Below are 21,044 nucleotides of genomic sequence, written 5' to 3'. Positions count from 1 at the left end.
GTGCCGAACAGTCACAGCCCTTAAGACTAAACAACACACCTGATACACTTGTAATAGGTGACTCGATCGTCAGGCACACTGACGTCCCGCTCACCAGGCTGAACAAGGAGAGGGTCACGGTGAGCAGCCTGTCGGGCGCTAGGATCCTCCACATAACACAAGCACTCAGGTCACTCCAAGGCAAATACAAATATGACTCAGTCATTGTCCATGCTGGTGTGAATGACCTGAGACGTACCTCCCTGGACTACATGAAAAGAGTCATAGAGGAGCTCTCTGAGCATGTAGTCCAGGCCGGTATGACCCTGACCTTGAGTAGCATCTTACCCTCACCAAGAATGATGCCACAATATGAAGACAAGATGATCAATTTCAACAATTGGCTTAAGTACTGGTGTCATTCAAAGGGGATCCAATGCCTGTCAGCTTGGGATGATATGCTTGACAAGCCACGATGCTTCGCTAGGGATGGCTTGCACCTGTCACCCCTGGGCTTTCGGATATTGGCAAAGGCTCTTGCTACCCCCATAGTGCCTTTTTTAGTCAAGGCTCGAAAGACAAACCCACTTCCATAGGTATCACAAGGGATAAGAAACTAAGAGTAATGCTACTCAACGCCAGAAGTCTAAACCTCAAGATGCATGCACTCAAAACTCTCCTTAGCATGGAGAACATCGATATCTTTGCAGTAACAGAAACCTGGTTCAGGGCTCCCGAGAGCACCCCAGCACTACCAGGTTATACCTCATACCATGCTTTTCGGCCCCAAAACTTGGACTGAACCACAAAAGGAGGGGGAGTATCGATATTCATAAAAGATACCCACACCTCCAGGTTGGTGGCAAAGCACAAAGCATCAGAGACTATCCATGTGCAACTAACAGTGGGTAAAACTGCCTTCCAGTTTATAGCCTGCTACAAACCACCCTCCCAAACACAGGAACCCCACTCGGCCTTCCTGAGAACACTGGAAAAAAAGAAGGTCTCTCCAAACACCATTATATTGGGCGACTTCAACTACCCAAACATAGACTGGGAGCATTACTCTAGCTCCAACACCCTAGCCCAAAGGTTCCTAGAATTTATAAACTCAAATGCTATGGAACAACTTGTTACCACTCCCATAAGAGGGGAAAACATACTGGACCTGATCATCACCAACATGGGGACTCTATGCTCCAGACCAGAAGTGTATTCCTCACTGGTAAGAACAGACTATAAACTAATCTCACTGGATATTCACATCCCGACCCCACCCCCTGCCCAGAAAACCACAGTGAAAAACTTCTCTAAAGCAAATTTCACACTCCTCAAAACCGAGGTGGAATCCTTCAAAGCCCCCGGCCTGTGGAAAATACGGCCCAGACCACAGAATCCTTTATAAACGCATTCTATGAACACCTTCAGGAATGCATGGATCATGCGATCCCAAATAAAACCAAGACCCAATCCTCCAAAGGCAGACGTCCTGTCTGGTGGACCCCAGCCATAAACAAACTATACAATAGAAGGAGGAAGCTACTAAATGATAGAGCAAAATCCCAAAAAGGGAAGGCATCACTGATCAGTATTAGCAAAAACTATGGGCACTCATAAAATTGTCTAAGGCCAGCTTCAAGAGAAAAATTGCACAGGACACTAAGGATAATCACAAGGCTTTCTTTAGTTATGTTAGGAACCTGGGTGGTAATTCCCAGATATGCTCAGAATTAGTCCAAAATGACAAAAAATACACCGAACCCACAGACATTGCCAACATCCTAGCTGACAGGTTCAGCAAACTCCCCCACCAAAAGGGCAAATATCTATCCCAGCAGAGTGCTGCCCCTGACATCTCAGATGCTCAGGTAAGAGCCGCCCTCTCCAAAGCAAAAAACACAGCATCAATGGGACCAGACGGTGTCCCGGGCGGCTGCGTCCTACATGAACTCCAAGAAGAGCTAAACCCAAACATAAAACTACTGTTCAGTCTCAGCCTTACTACAGGATATGTGCCCAAAGAGTGGCGTACAGCAACAGTGGTCCCTCTCCATAAAGGTGGTGCCTCAACGGATCCTGGAAACTATCGCCCCATAAGCCTGACTAGCTTGGTCTGCAAAGCTATGGAAAGGATCATCATGGACCTCATAAATAAAGATATTGGGGACCTACAGACACTGGATCCTACCCAGTTCAGCTTTGTTAAGGGCAGATCCTGCCTCTTAAACCTGGTTGATTTCTTTGAAACAGTCACCAAGGCCATTGACGAGGGAAGGTGGTCCACACAGCCTACCTGGACCTCGCAAAGCCTTCGATACAATACCCCACTCGGGCATTATAGATAAGCTCACCAGCTTAAATATAAACCCCTATGTCACTAGATGGATTGCAAACTGGCTCAAGGACAGAACCCACATGGTTAGAATTGCTGGAGCCATGTCAGACTCCAAACCAGTTACAAGTGGTGTCCCACAAGGCTCAGTCCTGGGACCTCTCTTGTTCGGTATATATTTCTTGGAGGTACAGGCCAACACGGAAGGACTGTGGCTGACCAAGTTCGCAGATGACTGCAAACTGGGCGCCATAATCGACTCTCCAGCCGACACAAGCATCCTCCAAAAAGGCCTCATAGAAACAGACAACTGGTGCCAGAGCCATGGCCTCAAGCTAAATGCCAAAAAGTGTATAGTCATTCCCTTTGGCAAAAACAAAGTGCCCACAAATTACCACATAGGTGGTAATCCATTAAGTACAGAAGAAGTAATTAGGGACCTGGGGACCCAAGTTGATAGCAGTCTCTCATTTAACAACCATGTGGCCAAAGTGGTTAGAAAAACATTTTATATAGCCCACCTAATCATGAAGGGATTCACATCTAGATCAGGGGAGGTCATCGTGCCTCTTTACTCATCCCTCATCAGGCCCATAATTGAGTACAATGCCCCTTTTGGGATGTACCTTACCAGACACCTGCAGCAACTGGAAAGACCCCAAAAGTTCCTCACCAAGAGGATCAAAGGGCTCAAACAGATGCCATATGCTGCCTGGTTAAAGAAACTCCAGCTCTACTCAGTGGCATACCGCCTGTTCAGAGGCGATCTGTGCCTGACGTATAAAGCCATGTCCAACCCGGAATTAATGGACATGCTGCACCTCAGAAAATCCAAATCCCATCGAGCTACGCCCTCGAGACTTGAACCTCAGCACTGAAATAAATAGGACATGCTGGAGGGACAGATTCATAACCCAGAGGCTCCCTTCACTCTGGAATAAAATCCCAGTCCAGGTTAGGCAGAGTCCCTCATTGACTCTCTTCAAGAGGAATCTTGATGAGTGGATGGGAGATCGTAGGTTTATCCCGGGCATCACTTCTGTGTCACTGTTAGACAGAGGCACAGTATACTAACCTCGAAAAAGGGCATAGCAAAATAAATTTAAAATGGGTGGCGAAAGCCAAACACATTCTGGCTAGGCTTATAAATGCCTTAGGGCAGATAGCCTAGTATGAACCTATGAACCTATGAACTATATCCCTAAATATGAACAAGTGCCTTTTCATTCCTTATACATCCTTACTCTCCCTTCTTCACTTCCTTAATTCTGTCAAATTCTCTTCCCTGACTTTCTGTCTTAATATACCAAAAGCCTGTTTTTCCCTCCCTTCATATTGCAATTCCTGTTTATATTAGACCAGCTTACCTTTAATTTCTCTGCAAACTGTTTAAACTTTCTATAAATATTAAATGATTATCATATAACTTGTATCGGTTATTAACCAGTGTTTCTATATTATCCCTAATTTGTTTTAATTATTTAAAAAGCAGATTTTTTTTTGTTTTATTTTTGGAGATTGTAAAATTATTGTTTTACCCAGTTGGACTTTCCCAGTAATCAAATGTCAGTAAATAATAACTAAATAAATAATGAGTAAAGAGCCACATGCGAGATGACTGAACTAAGTATTTCTTTTAGGAATTTGCATGATTTAAATATGGTTGCTAAAAGGAAACTCTTTCAGCATTTGTTCTACAATGTGAAAACAAACATGTCTGCAAGAAACTACATCAGGCATCCCAGTCTGAACCATATAAGAAGGAATAAGTGAGTACTGGCCTTGGATAACAGTCTGTATTTAAAGAGTGGCTATATCCATTTAAAAGATAGCTCACAGTTACACTAAAGAATGATGCTCAAAAGATTTCTTACCTCCTTCGTTCAATGAATTTAAAAATGTTATGAATATAGTGTGCCATATGGAAATAAACACAATTAGGACTAGAACAAATAGAAAAACATCTTATTTTATTGTATGGGATAATTTACAAAATTTGTTAAAAAAATTTTAATTTCAATAGCATGGTATTTTAGTTTAATTAATTGATCTGATTGTAGTGGATGTCTTTGTAAATACTTTAGTTGTTTTGTTGAATATTATAATAATACCTATTTTTAATTACTTGTATAAAATTGTTATGATATTTCTCTTATATGTTAAAACAATAAACCTGTTTTGAAAAAAAAAAAAAAAAAAAGATTCTTGTAATAAAATTAAAAAAAAAAAAAGATTTCTTTTAGTGAAAGGTCAGGCCATTCTTTTAACACCCCTTAGTGCTGACTTTAGTGTTTGCAGCATGTAATGACTAGGCCAAATTCTTCCTTCAACTTTTCTAGGTGATATCTGATTTCTAAAACATAATTTTCTTCTGAGTGTGCGCTGGGATGTAACATAAACCTTTGACAAAACTGGATTATTTTTTGCCCCATTACAACAGAGATATACAAATAGGCTTCCAAAGTTCTGAACTAGTCCAAGGATATCAACTGACAGATCAGCAGGTAGATAATGTTGAGTGTCCTGTTCAGTGAACAGCCAAGATATCGTCAGAGTACTATCACAAATAAGCAAAATATCAGCAGAAGAGCATCGTTGTTTGTCACAGTGAGAAACGCATTCAATGACAAATACATTTCCCGACCAACAACTAGAAGCACTAACAGAAATAATTAAATAAAGCTGGTAGCAGCAGTATAGATGCCGTCTTCAGCAGCAAAGTCCATGTCATGAGAAGCACAAGTCAAAGTGGCATTCCAGCACTGTGATCATTTTATTGAATGGTTCATTTTTAGTGGGAAAAAACAGAGAAGAGCTTTGCAGGATTCGAACTGGTAATACATGAGTTTTCAAACAACTGTAGGCTCTACTACACTAAGGCACAGCTCAGCAGGAACTCCTGCAAACATTTTACTTAACCTACACATTTGTAAACTCTCTGGTGCCACCTGGCTATCTTTTTTGATGTTACTGGCGATATTCCTCTGCAAATATATTGTCTATTCTGATGACATTGTGGCTGTTCATTGACTAGGACACTTGACGTCTTTTTGCCAATCTGTCAGTCGATACACTGAGACTCAATCAAAACTTAGGAAGCCATACAAATGTTATCAGATTTTATTAAAGCATATGGCAACTTTTTGATCCTTATTGTACTTTACATCCAGAGGGAGGAGTTTACTTTCTCTTCATCTTCGCATAGTTATAGACAATAATTTGTTTTTGTTGTTGTCATTGATTTTCCAATGATATAACCTCAAAAGTAGTTCAGAACCTAAATCTCTTACAGACTTTTTGTTAATATATTTAATATTATTACACAGTCTAATAGCAAAATCTACTTTTACTGCAAAATAAGGAGATTTTAACACCATATCAAAGTATTAATTTATTAATTTGCTTATTTGAATTGCCTCGGGACAACAATATGCATTAGATAGTCTGCATTTAAATCTGTGGTGATCAGTAAATGCACTTGCGTGAAAGTGCAGAATGCTGAATGCGGAAATGTCGAATTTGCAGTTGTGGAGGTACGTGCGTGAAGTGGGATTCCCTGTATTTGTAACTTGCGGTCTGGTATGTGGATGTAGCTGGAGATTCGGGTAAGTGATGTTTTAGTAGGGGGTTTTAGATAGGGATTTGAGTGTGTGTGTGTTTGGAGTTTTTGAGGTGTGGGTTAGGGTAGGTAGGTGAGATTGTGAGTGTGTAAGTGTTGAGAGTGGTGGTATTTGTATGTATGTGATGTGTGTTTGTGCAGGGGGAGTGTAGAATGTGTAGTGGTGTTTTTTGTGTGTTTGTGTTTTTAGTGCATCCTAGGAGCATCCTCGGAGTTAGTATATATAAATGGGGGGGGGTGCAGGGGGGCTTTCCCCCCTTCTTATATGTAGGGACCGTGCATGTGTTTGTTTTGTTGTATTCATTTGTAGTGTAGGTGGGAAGGTATATGTGTGATTGTGTGTGGAGTGTATATGTGGCAGTCACGATTTTAAATTTCCCAGTTTTGGGGTTTTGCAGTTTTTGGCTTTACAGTCTCGAGATACTGAATTTCGATATTTCAGTATTTTGGGATTGTAAAGTAAAACCATATATATATATATATATATATATATATATATATATATATATATATATATATATATATATATATATATATATGGGTGTGTGTGTGTGTGTGTGTGTGTGTGTGTATATATATATATATATATATATATATGTATATATATATATATATATATATAAATATATATATATATATATATATATATATCAAGTTGAGTAAGATAAATGTGTACTCTCAAAAACTGTATCACACAATTAGGCAACTTTAACTCAGATAAACTTGCATCATTTTCTGCAACACAGCATGAACTTTAATTTTTGCGTTCTTCTAATCTTTCACTTGCAAGATGTGCAGAAAGAACAGTTACTTCATTGAAACTTTGGCCAGTCTACTGAAGTTAAACCACTGTTTAAGTAATACATCATCAATGCCAGATGACAGCAACCTTTATACACAACCAGTGAATATTCTCAATGCATTTTATAAAATGTATGAGGAAGTATGTGCTAATAAAAATTCTAATAAGGATAAAAATAATATTGATAGATTGGCTGTTTTTTTTTTTGTTTTTTTTTTCAATTTGTTTCCAGAGAACTATTTTTTGAAATTAGTCTAAGATGTAACATTGGAGAAAGGTTCTAGAGGTTGTATCACTCCTGGACATGATGGTTTTGATACCTTTAAAAAAAAAAACAGCTCAAAAAACAGTTCTCTCTAATTTGGATCAAAACAATAACGACTGTATAAAATTTGATTTGCAGCATCTTGAATATCTCTATTGTAATGTAATTTAATGTACTTATAGGAGCTTTTCTTCACGGGCCTCTGCTGAAAAATAGTTTGAGCTGTCGGACAGTCCCTGTCAACAAGTGTAAAATAAAAATAAAATAAATATAATTATTTTTTTAAAAAAGTGCCATACAAGATAAATGTGTGTGAATCAGTCGAGAACATTTTTATTCTTGAATTGTAGATTCATGCTTAATCAAGAAATATTGTCATTTATCACTGATTAATCTAGATATTTTGATTTGTTCAGTGCTATTGACTTGAGTGTTTTTTCTTTTTGAATTTTATGCAATCAGAGCCAACCCAGGAAAACTAAATTATGACATAATTAATTCTCTATCCTACCACAAGGCCTAATAAGCAGTGCAGAACACTTGTACTAGGTGCTTATAAAACTTTCAACTGTCGCTGGAGGAGTGGTTTCAGCTCAGAAGCTGTAGTTTTTATTGGCCATTTTGGGCTATTTCTATCACTTTCATCTTTCTGTTTAAAAACCCGTGTTTGTGCGGTTTTGCTCATCGTGCAGCGCTGTTTAACTAGGGTTAAACTGTTCCCGGTGCCAGAAAGTCTGCTCATCTAATTTTCCCTTAGAACTAGATAGTTTTCTAGTTTTAGCACTCAAAACTATTTCCTTGTGCTCAGCACTTGTTCAGAACTCATTGCAAGCCCTAAATAGTCTACAAATTACTGCAGCACTCAACTTTCCTCACTTGTTAGGAAGAAAACAGTTTTTAGTACTTAAATTAATAAGCACCTATCCAGGCATGTCTAAGGGTCAGCTCCCAGTATTTTCCCCTGTCCACCTGATGAATCTAGGCATCTTGGGGCAATGTATCAATTGCCTCATGTACACTGACAACCCTCTCCTCCTACCATCCAACACTGCAACCTGTGAGAGATCCATTTATATAGACAAACTGGAAACCAAGCTCTCTCCAGCCAAGACTGTACTAGACAGTCAAAAGAAGAAGGTAAACCCCTGCAACACACCACACTCAACACATAGTCCATCAAAACCTACACCACCTAAACCCACACATAGTAACACAAAACACACACCTACATTCGTGGAGGCTCTCATTAAAAATCTGCCCAAACAACAGAGACCTCCAGAGCTGAAACGCAAGCAACCACCATCCCCCAACACTACCCAAATGACACATAGGCCACAAAATCAGTGTGCTACTCAACCTCAGCCCATTAGGCAGAACAGCGTACCCAACACACTAGTCATAAGTGACTCTATAGTCAGGCACACTGATGTCCCACTCACCATGCTAAACAAGTAGAAAGTTACTGTCAGCTGCCTGTCAGGTGCCAGGATTCACCACATAATGCAAGCACTCAGGTCACTCCACAACAAGTACAGATATGACTTTGTCATTGTCTATGTAGGTGAGAATGACCTGAGACGTACCTCCCTGGACTACATGAAAAGAGACATGGAGGAGCTCTCGGATCATGTGGCCCTGGCAGGTATGTCCCTAGCCCTGAGTAGCATCCTGCCATCACCCAGAATGATACCACAATACAAGGACAAAATGATTAACTTCAACAATTGGCTAAGCTTCTGGTGTCATTCTAGGGGGATCCAATGTCTGTCTGCCTAGGACGACATGATCGACAGACCACACTGCTTTGCCAGAGATGGCCTGCACCTGTCACCCCTGGGATTCCGGATACTGGCTAAGGCTCTTGTCACCCCTATAGTGCCTTTTTTAGGCAAGGTTCAAACGACAAACTCACCATCATAGCAGGTATAAGCAGGCAAAATCTGAGAGTAATTCTGCTCTGTGCTAGAAGTCTAAACCTTAAAATGAACTCACTCGAGGCACTCCTTAAAGTGGAGAACATCTGGAGAATATAGACATCTGTGCAGTGACGGAGACCTGATTCAAGTCTCCAGAGAGCACCCCTGCATTACCAGGCTATAACTCATACCACACCTTTCGGCCACCTAACCTGGACTGAAACACTAAAGGAGAAGGCGTGTCCATATTCATTAAGGATACCCACACCTCCAAGCTAGTTGCTCAACATAATGCATCCAGAATTATCCAAGTGCAACTAACACTGGGCAAGACTGCTATCTAGGTTGTAGCTTGTTACAGATCCCCCGCCATGCCCCCCAGAATGTCCACTCCACGTTTCTTGATATACTGGGTAATATTAAGGTACAGCCCAATACCCTAATAATGGGCAATTTCAACTACCCCACCATCAACTGGGAAAACTACTCATGTACTAACTCATTTGCTCAACACTTTCTGGAATTCATAAATTCCAATGCCCTGAATCAGCTTGTCTATACCCCCACCAGGGGCAGCAATATACTGGGGTCATTACCAATATGAGCAACCGATGTTCCACACCAGAGGTCAACTCCTCGCTGGTCAGATCCAACCACAAGTTTATCACCCTAGACATCAATATCCCGCCCCCAACCCCCATTAAGGAAACCACTGTAAAGAACTTCTCCAAAGCCAACTTCATGCTTCTTAAGACAGAAGTGACAAGCTTCACAACACCCATACAGACGGAAAATAGAGGTAAGACTGCTGAATCCTATACAAATGCACTGTATAAGCACATACACGAGTGCATGGATTGTGCCATCCCCAACAGAACCAAGACGCTATCCTCCAAAAAACTGAAGCCAATCTGGTGGCCCCTGACATAAACAAACTCTGCAACAGAAGGAAGAAGCTGTTGCAAAAAAGAGTAAAATCCCTTGATTGCAGGAACTCCCTGATCAGCCTCAGTAAGAAGCTGAAATCCCTCATAAAATCCTCCAAAGCTCGTTACGGAAATAAAATTGCCACTGATTCTAAAGACAACCACAAAGCATTCTACAGCTATGTCAAGAATCTCAATGGCGACACTCAGATCTGCTCTGAGCTACAGCACAATGGCACCAGATATAAAGAACCAACTGATATTGCCAACATCCTGGCAGACAGGTTCAATGCAAACTTCACCCCCATCACCCCCCAAAGGGCCCATCACTATACTGGAAGAATGCACAGCCCCTGTAATCATGGCTGCACAAGTAAAGACCGCACTTTCCAAAGCCAAGAACACAACATCCATAGGATCTGACAACATCCCAGGTTGCGTCCTGCACAAACTACAGAACGAACTGGCACCCCACCTAAGTACCATGTTCAGTCATAGACTCACTTCAGGCTTTGTGTCTACTGAATGGCGCACAGCGTTGGTTATCCCACTCCACAAAGGGGGCACCACCACAGACCCCGGGAACTACTGCCCCATTAGCCTGATGACCTTGGTCTGCAAGGCCATGGAATTTATCATCTTCGAGCTTATAAACAAGGACATAGGTAACTTCCAAACTCTGGACCCCACTCAGTTTGGGTTTGTAAAAGGTATGTCATGTCTCCTAAACCTGATTGACTTCTTTGAAGGGGTCTATATTATAAGCACGAAAAGACTAAACCACGAATGCTCACATGAGTGAAAAAGCCAGTAATCGAACTTGCTATTGTGGGGGGCTGCACCCCCCCACTAACTATATATTCCAACTCCGAGGTCGCACTACAGTGAGGAAAGGGCAAATATCCTACTCCCAACACGACCCCACAATCATTGATTTTTTTGATTTTAGTCTTTTTGTGCTTATAATATAGACCCCTTTGAAGCAGTCAACAGAGCCATGGACACACAGCCTATGTTGACCTTGCCAAAGCTTTCGGTGCCATCCGCCACTCTGGAATTATAGATAAACTCACTAGACTGGACATAAATCCCTATGTCACAAGATGGGTTGCCAACTGGCTCACTGACAGAACTCACACAGGGAAAATAGCCGACTCCAAATCCAACTTCATATCTACTTCGCAGAAGTCCATTGTAATACAGCAGGTCTTTGGCTAATGAAGTTCGCAGCCGACTGCAAACTAGATGCCATAATAGAATCACCTAATGATGTGGACATTCTACAAAGGGGCCTCACTGAGACTAATGCTTGGTGTCAAAGTCATGGCCTCAAGCTCAATGCCAAGAAGTGCCTTGTCATCCCTTTGGGAAAGAGACTGTACCCATGAACTAAAGCATAAGTGGTAACCTACTAAGAACTGAAAGTGTGATAAGAGACCTTGGGACACAGGTGGACAGTAATCTCTCCTTTGATAATCACATCGCCACAGTAGTCAGGAAATCCCTCTACGTGGTGCACCTCATCAGAAAGGGGTTCACCTCCAGAAAAAAAGAGGTCATTCTTCCCTCTACTCATCCCTCATCAGACCCATTATAGAGTACAACTCCCTGTTTGGCATGTACCTCGCAGGACATCTACAACAACTAGAAAGGCCACAGAAATACCTCACTAAGAGGATTACCAGCCTCAAACAGATGCCATACGCAGACCGTCTCAAAAAACTCCAGCTCTACTCCATCGCTTATCACCTACTCAGAGGTGACCTCTGCCTAACATACAAAGCCATGTCAAACCCAGATCTGTTGGACATGCTACACTTAAAGAAACCTCAATCCCTCTGAGCCACACGCTCCAGGGACCTAAACCTTGCCACCACAATAAACAGAACATGCTGGATGGGTAGATTCCTGTCCCAGAGACTTCCCATGCTCTGGAACACACTACCCATTCATGCCAAGCAAAGCTCCTCATTAGCCCTCTTTAAGAAAAATCTTGACAATTGGATGGGAAATAGGAAATTCACGCCGGGGATGACTTCTGTGGCACTGCTAGACAGGAGCACAGGAAAATAACTTTCTTGGGTGGCGAAAGCCAGGGAACTTTTTTGGCTATGCTTATATAGGCCCCAGGGCCGATGGCCTAGTACCTACTTATGAACTGTTTGCATGCTCCTGTTCTATTTGAAGTCTTAAAATGTTGCTTTTACAATTGTATCCAAACCATTAAGGTATTATATACCGTGACTTCTGTTTGTTTAGCAGTTAGTGGAAAAACTTCATTTTCTATAATGGGTACTACACAGTGGTGTCCTCTGTCACCCTTTCTTTTCATCTTATCCCTGTAACACTTGTTCTGCAGAACTTTTCAGGACCTCAACTTACTATGTATTAACTTCATTTCAGGCATCAGTGTTACCTTTTTTACATAAGAAATCCTCCTCTTCTTGCAGCCTCTGGCTAAATCTCACTTACTCTATTTAATTGAAGATTATAATAGTGTGTCAGATTATAGGATAAATGTTGATAAACCAATCCTCTTTCCCTTGAGTGCCATAAACGATATACATAACTCTTCCCTGGCATTGAGTATAAATGTTTCGCTCAGCAAGCTAAGATACTTAGGAGTTAAACACAGCCAGAAACTCATATCTTCATTTATACCAAAGTCAAACAAATGTTAGAAAATTAAGGTGGACCTGGATAACTGGTAGAAAGTTAAATGAATATTGTTTGCTAGAGTCCCACTGTTAAACTGAATGTCTTCCAAAGACTGTTGTATTTTGTAACGCAACTTAATTTCAAGTGACTATTTTTAATCTTTCAACAGCATTATCTAAAAGATTTTATGGTGTAATTGTAATCCGTATATCAGCCTGGGTAGTCTCTCTGATCAATAAGTACATGCTGGACTTATACCTAGTCTGCCATGTTTTATATTGTTTTAAGAGTAGTTAAAGTTCACTCTAGCAACATCTCTCTGAAGTTTTTGAATTGTAGATATTAAGAAAATAAGAATGTTTGTGAAATCTCTTTTTTTTGTGGATAAACCTTATCATCTTCACTAAGCTTCCACCATTTCATTATACTGTCAATATTTGATTTTCATCACATCATGAAAATAAATGTCTGTTTTCTGTTGCTACAACCACTATTAGATAACCTTATCATTGCAGTTAATAATGGACCTCTCAAGTTGGGAAATTTCCTTATGGTAATTGGAGATGATGTTTTATCAGTAACAGAAATAAGAAAGCAATAATGCCCAACAGGGTGTGTGTTAATGTGTAATTAATGCCCCCGGAGGGCCTCTATACCCCTGGAAGTGTGTTAATTGCACATTAACATATACCCTGGAGGGCATTATTGCGCTTAGAGAATGGACTCGCTGTAAAATTGCTGTGTTTTACTTACTTGTATACATTTTTTTATTACTATATATGGTACTGTTCCGTTATCGGGGCAACAAATACTTCCTGATTATGACAATCGCACGTCATAAATTATTCGATTAATGCACCAGGAAAACTGATAAGTGTGCTGAAGGAAACCTATAAATCCAGTCACAGTGTAGTTTTTGTTTGATAATCACGACCCTTAAATTTTGATTTATTCACTTAACATTTGTTTACCGAGATAATCCGGCTGGACAAACCCTGTACTTCCTGATTTCGTTTCGTTTTCACATGACAGTCTTGGACTAACTAGATGGAAATGAAAAGCGATTGTTCATTAGCTAAATAGGAAAGAAATGAAGCAGCGTGTGAGTGCCTAAATGTATTGCCGCTGATGATAAAGTGCAGAAATTCAAGTGTAAGAAAATGTTAACAGTTCATAAAGAGAAAATATTACAACTCATTCATACCACACACTCGCATGCACACTCAGTTGTAGGCATTTGGCAAAGCCAGTGCATTGCAGGTATATGTTAATTAAACACCACTAAGACCACATCAGTCTATTTATTTATTTTTTTTTTGGGGGGGGGGGGGACTTTGAGTATTGAGACTGCGATTTACGTTAAAAAAAAGACATACGCATGCATTTCTTTTACTCTCTGTTTCACCCTGTCCAAAAGTGTGACCATGGCATTTACCTACCTTTTCACACAATCTGATTAATGTGTGTCCCATGTGCATATAACTCTCAACTCTCTCTTGATGTCGGCTCACACCCCTCCGCATTCCTTGGCGGTTTTAGGAGAAAAGTGTGGTTGATCACATTTAATAAATAACGACAATCATTTGAGTTCTACACTTGTTTTTCTCCAAAAAATGCATGCTAATTCACTTCCTTTTAAACCCTGTCGGCATGCATTATTTGGAATAAAGCAAGTCTAGAAGTCAAATGATTATCATTATTTATTAAATGTGATCGACCGCATTTTATACATCTGACAGGAAAATAAGTGTGTGTGCACGTCAGCATCAGCTGAACAATCAACATTATAATGAGTGCTAGGATTCCAAGCGCTCATTATGACTGTTGCCCCGATAACGGAAAAGTACCCTGTATATATTTTTAGTATAATTTTGATGCAAAATAGTTCCACTGCCTAATTTTTCAAACTTGCTGTAGTATAGGAAGCAGTTTACAGCCAAGATGTCATATTTAAAAAATAACCAGGTTATTTACTTTATTTTTGGTCCCTCACACGTAAATTGTTTGGTTGACAGTCACTGGTGATTGAAATTACTAAATAATGACGTACATTTGAGATTCAGACTTGTTTTTTTTTTCCTTCAGAAAATTCATGATAACTTAAAATCCTTTACCTTAGCAGCTTTGTAATTTTATAAGAGCAATAATTAGATTTCTAATTTAGAGCCTTTGTTCCCCAAACATTTCTTCAGCTGAAAGGTGCAGAGGTTTGTAAACCTCTTTATTGCTGCTGCTGCCAGTAGTCATCTCTCTCTCTCTCACACACACACGCGCGCACACACGCACGCACACACACACACACACACACACACACACACACACACACACACACACACACACACACACACACACCTGCTTCAGAAAAATGCAAAGTAACTAAAGCTCTGTTATTCTAGCAACTTTATAAGAGCAATATTTAAAATCTTTCCCTATTTCAAGCCATTCGTTTCTCCATTATTTGTTGCTCTGTCCAGATTTCCTGTGCTGAGAGTTATGCAGAGTTCTTACATGATGCTGCCACAGATCGCTCTCACTCTTCACTTCTTTCTTTCTTTCTTTTTCTCATACATACACACACACTCACTATCTGTCCCTCTCTCTCTTCTGCTCTCATGCGCCATTCACTCACACATGCAAACAGCAACATAAACACACGTACACATGATCATCTATGCATACACTCCCTCTCTTTTTCTGTCTTTCTCTCTCTCAAACATACACGCACCCACATGCTTTTTATTTTACACTCACTAAACAGCAGAAGCGCTGCTTAGCCAGTGTAACATAGTAGCTCAACCGATCTCTCTGTCACACTCACACATGCATAGACTTTCACATACAAACACATACTCCGTTATTTTATTTTACACTCTTTTAATCAGCAGAAGAGCTGGTTAATGAGAGTAAAATAATGGCGGCTGTCCCATTTTCGCAGTCCGAGCTCCAGTTTGGCTTGCTATGTTGCCATGAAGCGGCAGACATGTTTTTCAGTGGGCATTACCTGTACATTAATACCCTGCTAGAGAACGCTTGTTCTCCCATCAGGGTACTGATGTACAGTAAGCCCATTCTCTAATGCAATATGGAGCCTTAAGGTTAGCGCCATTCCATAGCTTTAGTTGGGAAACACTGAGGTTCTGAAGTTCTTTCCATTGTTTGAGATTGGTTGTAGCAAGTTTAAATCTAATTTCCTCATGGCTGTGTTATAGTAAAAGAAACATTTCTTATTATTTGCATATATTTGAGCCAAACTGTTTATATTATTGTATTATTCATACATCCAATTATTAGGTTTTGCTGCTTAAAACAATAAATGTTTTCCTTGATTGGGAACTATTCTACTGCACTGCATAGATACATTTTTCCTAAATTTATATAAAAGCTGCTTATGCTTTTAGACATTTTCTACCTGACTTCCCACTGATTAGTAGCAGTAGGCAAAATTGACAATGTTCTTGGCTGTAATTCTGTTGTGGATCTGCTCCACATCTTTTGGCACCAAAAATTTTCAGGCTCTTTGGCTTTCACTTATTGAACAGCTTAAAAAAAACTAGATTATTAAAAGTATAAAGGATTATAAATAGTGTAATATTTTGCTTGGAAGCCTGGGTTACATTTTATATGGCCATATAGTTGACAAAAAACAAAAAACAGGAGGTGTCTATGGTAATTTTTATAAAAGGAGCTCTTTCTCCGTGAAAGTGCTCACAGTAGTTTCTTCAAGCAGTTGTCTCGTTCCATGGTTTAAGGGACTACTTAGAAAGAGTTTCCTGCTTTGAAAGTTGAATCTTTGTACAGCTTATTAATTAACATATATGTCACTACCTGCAAGGCCAAACCTTTCATCTGATTTGCTGAATTTGTGACTTCGTATACTGGTATTAAAGTTAAAGAAAGGCTTTAGAGTGGCCACTGGCTTATATTCCAGAGCTACTGCACATTTTAGTCTGTATTTATTGCTTTTTTGATTGCAGTGTTGAATATTTAACTCATACTTTACTTATATAGCTTTTGGCCTTATTTCATTTGCTTGTTTTTTCTGTTGTTGATGTTCCATGGAGTGTAGTAAGCAAGCTAAAGTATTACTTCTTTTCTATAAATTCTTGATTGTGTTTTTTTGAGTATAACTTTAGATTTTGGCCTTTACTTAGTTAATGAAGTATTTAAATTGATTGTGATCAAATGAATGAATAAGTACATACATAACAGCCACACGGGAATTTATCATCATCTGATTTTATTGCTGTCAGAATACAGTGCAAATGACTGCAGACTCCCCGAAAATTTACATCTCCACTTCATATCACTCAGGAAGAAAGCTAATAAATAATATAAAGTATAAAAGATAATGGTGTGCAAAGGACCAAAAATCAGTGACAGCTATTGTCTAGAGGCTGTCTAGAATAACAGGCTTTACATTAACATACTTTTTTTGAAGTCTGTAAAGTCTGAAAAATGACACAGAATCAGAAACATTCTGCAAACTCAGGGATAGCTGAGAGAATCCACACAGTCCCAACACAAATGTGATCATAGATTAAATTTACTTATATGGCTGTACATCTCAAATCTTTGATGGTAGTCAGATTAATAGCTGCACATATAAATAACTGCCATACAGAAATTTATCTTATTGTCAGCTTACTGCTTTAAGAATACAGGGGGTAACATACTGTACCCCTCTTCTTAGCTCACAAGTAAAAGAAAAACCTTCTACGTGGCACACCTCATCACAAAAGGTTTCCCATCCAGAAAAAAAGAGGTCATTGTTCCCCTCTACTCATCACTCATTCGACCCATTATAGAGTACAACGCCCCTTTGGTATGTACCTCACAAAACATCTACAACAACTGGAAAGGCCGCAAAAATACCTCACAAAGAGGATTACTGGCCTCAAACAGATGCCTTCCGCAGACCGACTCAAAAAACTCCAGCTTTACTCCATCACATATTGCCTACTCAGAGGCGATCTCTGCCTAACATACAAAGCTATGTCAAACCCAGAGCTGTTGGACATGCTCCACTTAAAGAAATCCCAATCCCTCCGAGCTACACGCTCTAGGGACCTAAACCTTGTCACCACAATAAACAGAACATGCTGGAGGGATAGATTCCTGTCCCAGAGTCTTCCCATACTCTGGACAGACTACCTATCTATGTCAAACAGAGCTCCTCATTAGCACTCTTCAAGAAAAATCTTGATGATTGGATGGGTAATAGGAAATTCACCCCTGGGATCACTTCTGTGGTTCTGCTTGACAGGGGCACAGGAAAATAATTTTCTTGGGTAGCGAAAGCCAGGGTACCTTTTTGGCTAGGCTGGTATAGGCCCTAAGGCTAATAGCCTAGTACCTCCCTATGACCCTAAAAAACAAAAATAGTGCTGGACGATGGACCACAATCACTGACAACTACAGCTTTTACAGACTTAGGAATGTGATAGAATGGCAGGCTTTGTTTTTGAAGACTGTTAAGTCTTAAACTCAAATGAATGTCATCACTGTTTAACATCAGCAGTTTTCACTGAATTGCCAGAAGATTCACAAAAGTTAGAAGCAAACCAAAATATGAGGCAAGAAAATCAGAAACATTCTACTGCAAGGATAGGGACAGTTTGAACATTTACCCCACCATGGGTTTACTTCTAAATTTCAGAGTTTCAAAACTTTGAATTTCTTATGGTTGAGACCATAAGATTGAAGTTTTGAAACTTTGAAATGTAAATCAAAAAAAAAAAAATGAAAACAAAAGAATCTTTTTTTTTTTTTTTTTTTTACATTTTTGCAGGGGGGCAAGCCCTCCTGCATCCCCCTGCTAATTAAATATACTAACTCCGAGATCCCACTACAGGGAGGAAAACAGTAAATATACTGTTCTGCTCTGTACAGCGATCTCCATCTAAATGGTTCGAAGCTTCAAAACTTCAATGTTATGGTCTCAACCATAAGAAATTCGAAGTAGACCCCCCCCCCCACCACACACACAGACACACACACACACACACACACACACACACACACACACACACACACACACACACACACACACACACACACTTTCTTGCCTTTCCCGGTTAGGGGTCGTCACAGCAGAACCCCGGTCCGCTAATGATTGGCAGTGGATTTTTATGGTGCTGAGTTGCCAGCCTGACGCCCAACCTTCAAAGAAGGCACACCCATTCACGCACGCACCTACCGGCATGTCTTTAACATCACTTGACCACGGGGAGAACATGCAGACTCCACACAGAGGGCACTCCAGCCGAGAATCGAACGGGAGAACCTCTAGCTGTGACGCGACAATGCTAACCGCTGCACCACTGCGGCCTACATGACATACTGCCTTTAAAAAAATTTAAATAAATATAAAAAATTGACTTATTCCCACACTTGTGCCTTCTCAGTCCCATAGGTAAACTATGTGACGTCCTTTTTCTTTCGGTCTCAGGCTGTGTCAGTCACCTTGAGTAAGTTTGCTGCTGGGCTGTTTTTATAGTGCATTTTAAGGGTTTGAAGGTTTACCTGTCCAGATAGATTGAAATGTATCTTTTAGTTTACTCTGTTAAATACATAATTTTAAAAGAAGAACTAAACAGTGAAATACAATTCCATTAAAAATGAGGGAACTGTTTTTCACCGTATGTAATGTACCTAACCCTTCAAACAGAACCCAATGTGGGCTTTACCTTGACATATATATCCTTATAGTTCATAAAATCAACAGCATATTTTTCATCAGGAGTTGGCTTTTTATTCCTTTTTATTTTCATCAGATTGTAGCTTGCAGTGGAACAAATGATTCTTGTATGTCAGAAGTTTAATCATTTTATGTTTTTCAAGTTCAGCCTAGGTTCATAGTTCAGAATGCTGTCTTGATTTCTTATTCCATGATTACAGTTTTAGAACTGGAGGGTTTGCCTATGGGCTCCTTAGTAAATTTATTGCAAAATTTAGAACCCATTGGAAAAAAAAGAACATTTGAATGTGTAGCACATATTTTTTTTCTTTTGGTGCTAATGAGCTATTGGACTAACTGAGCATTGTTGCAAATATGTAGAACTACTCATTATAAAATAGCACTTATGTTAAGCAGGAATTCCTCAGGGAACTGTAAATTATGTGATCTCGTTGTTTCAAATTCAGACCATTTACTGCAGATATACTTTTTTCTTTGAAGGTGCAACATGAAGCCTTACAGACATTGTGCTGTGCTCCTTTGTCTGATGTTTTAAATTCCGAAAGCTGGTCAACCTTACGCCAGAATCTTGTAGTAGCTCTTCAGGACCCTGATGCTACTTTTAGTGTAAGACTTAAACTTTTTCTATGTTTGCAGTATGGAGACTGAATTGAATTTGATGGGAGTACCAGCTGTTTCCACTTGTATGTTTTCATTTAGAAAGTACTTACATGAAAATGATTCAGCTGAAAGAAATTAAAGATGAGAAAGAGAGAAAATGGGGGGAGGAGACAGAGAGAGAGAGTGTGTCTGCATCAAATGTACAAAATGGTTCCAGAGGTGTACTAATGCTGTAAGGTGTACAGAAAAGTTGGCTGCATACAGTTTTCTTGCTTTATTATGCCAGTTGTAATATATGGACAAATGACTTGTGTCTGTAATGACTGAATGAAGAGAGTTCTAACTGAAGTTAAACTGTAACAGCGTATTTTCATGTATACCATCTTTTTTCTAGATTTATATTATTATCAAAAAAATAGTACCCATAGAGAACTCTATATTCTGTGGGTTGTAGCTTCCTTTATATATATATATATATATATATATATATATATATATTTTTTTTTTTTTTTTTTTTTAAGTTTTGCACCTTTGTAGAGTTAAATCCTATTAAAATAGTGTTCATGTCAGTAGCATCTGGTCACAGGAGGATTCCATTAAAAATTACAGCTTTATTTAACTTGTCATATTGTGAGTATTGGGTTCTTTCTTTGTGTTGCATCCATATGCAAGGATTAGTTTGGTTACCCAGCAGGGGCGGCCATGGTGGTGCAGCGGTTAGCATTCCTGCCTCACAGCAAGAGGCTCTCCAGTTTGATCCTCGGCTGGGGTGCCTTGTGTGCAGAGTCTGCATGTCCTCCCTGTGGTCGCTTGGGTTCCCTCCCACATCCCAAAGACATGCTGTAGGTGGATTGGACACTCTAAACTGGCCCTAGGCGTGAGTACGTGCGTGTGTGTGCCTTCTGTGCAAGGTTGGGCGCTGGGCTGGCAACTCAACACCGTCAAACTCCACTGCCAATCATGAGCAGACAGGTGATCTGCTGTGGCGACCCCTAACCGTGAAAAGCCAAAAGAATAAGTTTGGTTCCCCAGCAGAAGACATTTATTTATAGAAATCTTATGGCATAAGGGTCTATTAAGCATTGCTGTAAACCTGCAAGTCTTTAGTGGAAGATGCAGTTGAAGGTTCATCTCTGCTAAATGAGCTGCAGCAGATCCATCTTCATGTCAGTGCCTGCTTGTCAGTGGCCAAATTTTGGATGCTGCAGTTTGTCAGGCATCATAACGATAAGACAGCCTCCTGACTGTAG

General features: G+C 39.9%; 1 protein-coding gene across 1 annotated transcript in view; it reads left to right on the top strand.

Moving 5' to 3' along the window:
• LOC122814407 (protein broad-minded-like) overlaps window positions 1-21,044 on the top strand; it is a 296,314-nt gene that overhangs the window by 241,549 nt on the left and 33,721 nt on the right. Inside the window, exon 5 of the mRNA XM_044086993.1 lies at window positions 19,675-19,800. Coding sequence (XP_043942928.1) covers window positions 19,675-19,800 — 126 coding nt within the window. The remainder of the gene's footprint in view (window positions 1-19,674; window positions 19,801-21,044) is intronic.

The sequence above is a fragment of the Protopterus annectens genome, chromosome 1.part1, assembly GCF_019279795.1.
Source record: "Protopterus annectens isolate FY-2018-M chromosome 1.part1, PAN1.0, whole genome shotgun sequence".
Lineage (NCBI taxonomy): Eukaryota > Metazoa > Chordata > Ceratodontiformes > Protopteridae > Protopterus > Protopterus annectens.
The sequence above is the reverse complement of the archived record's forward strand: the minus strand, read 5'-3'. Positions and strand labels throughout refer to the sequence as shown.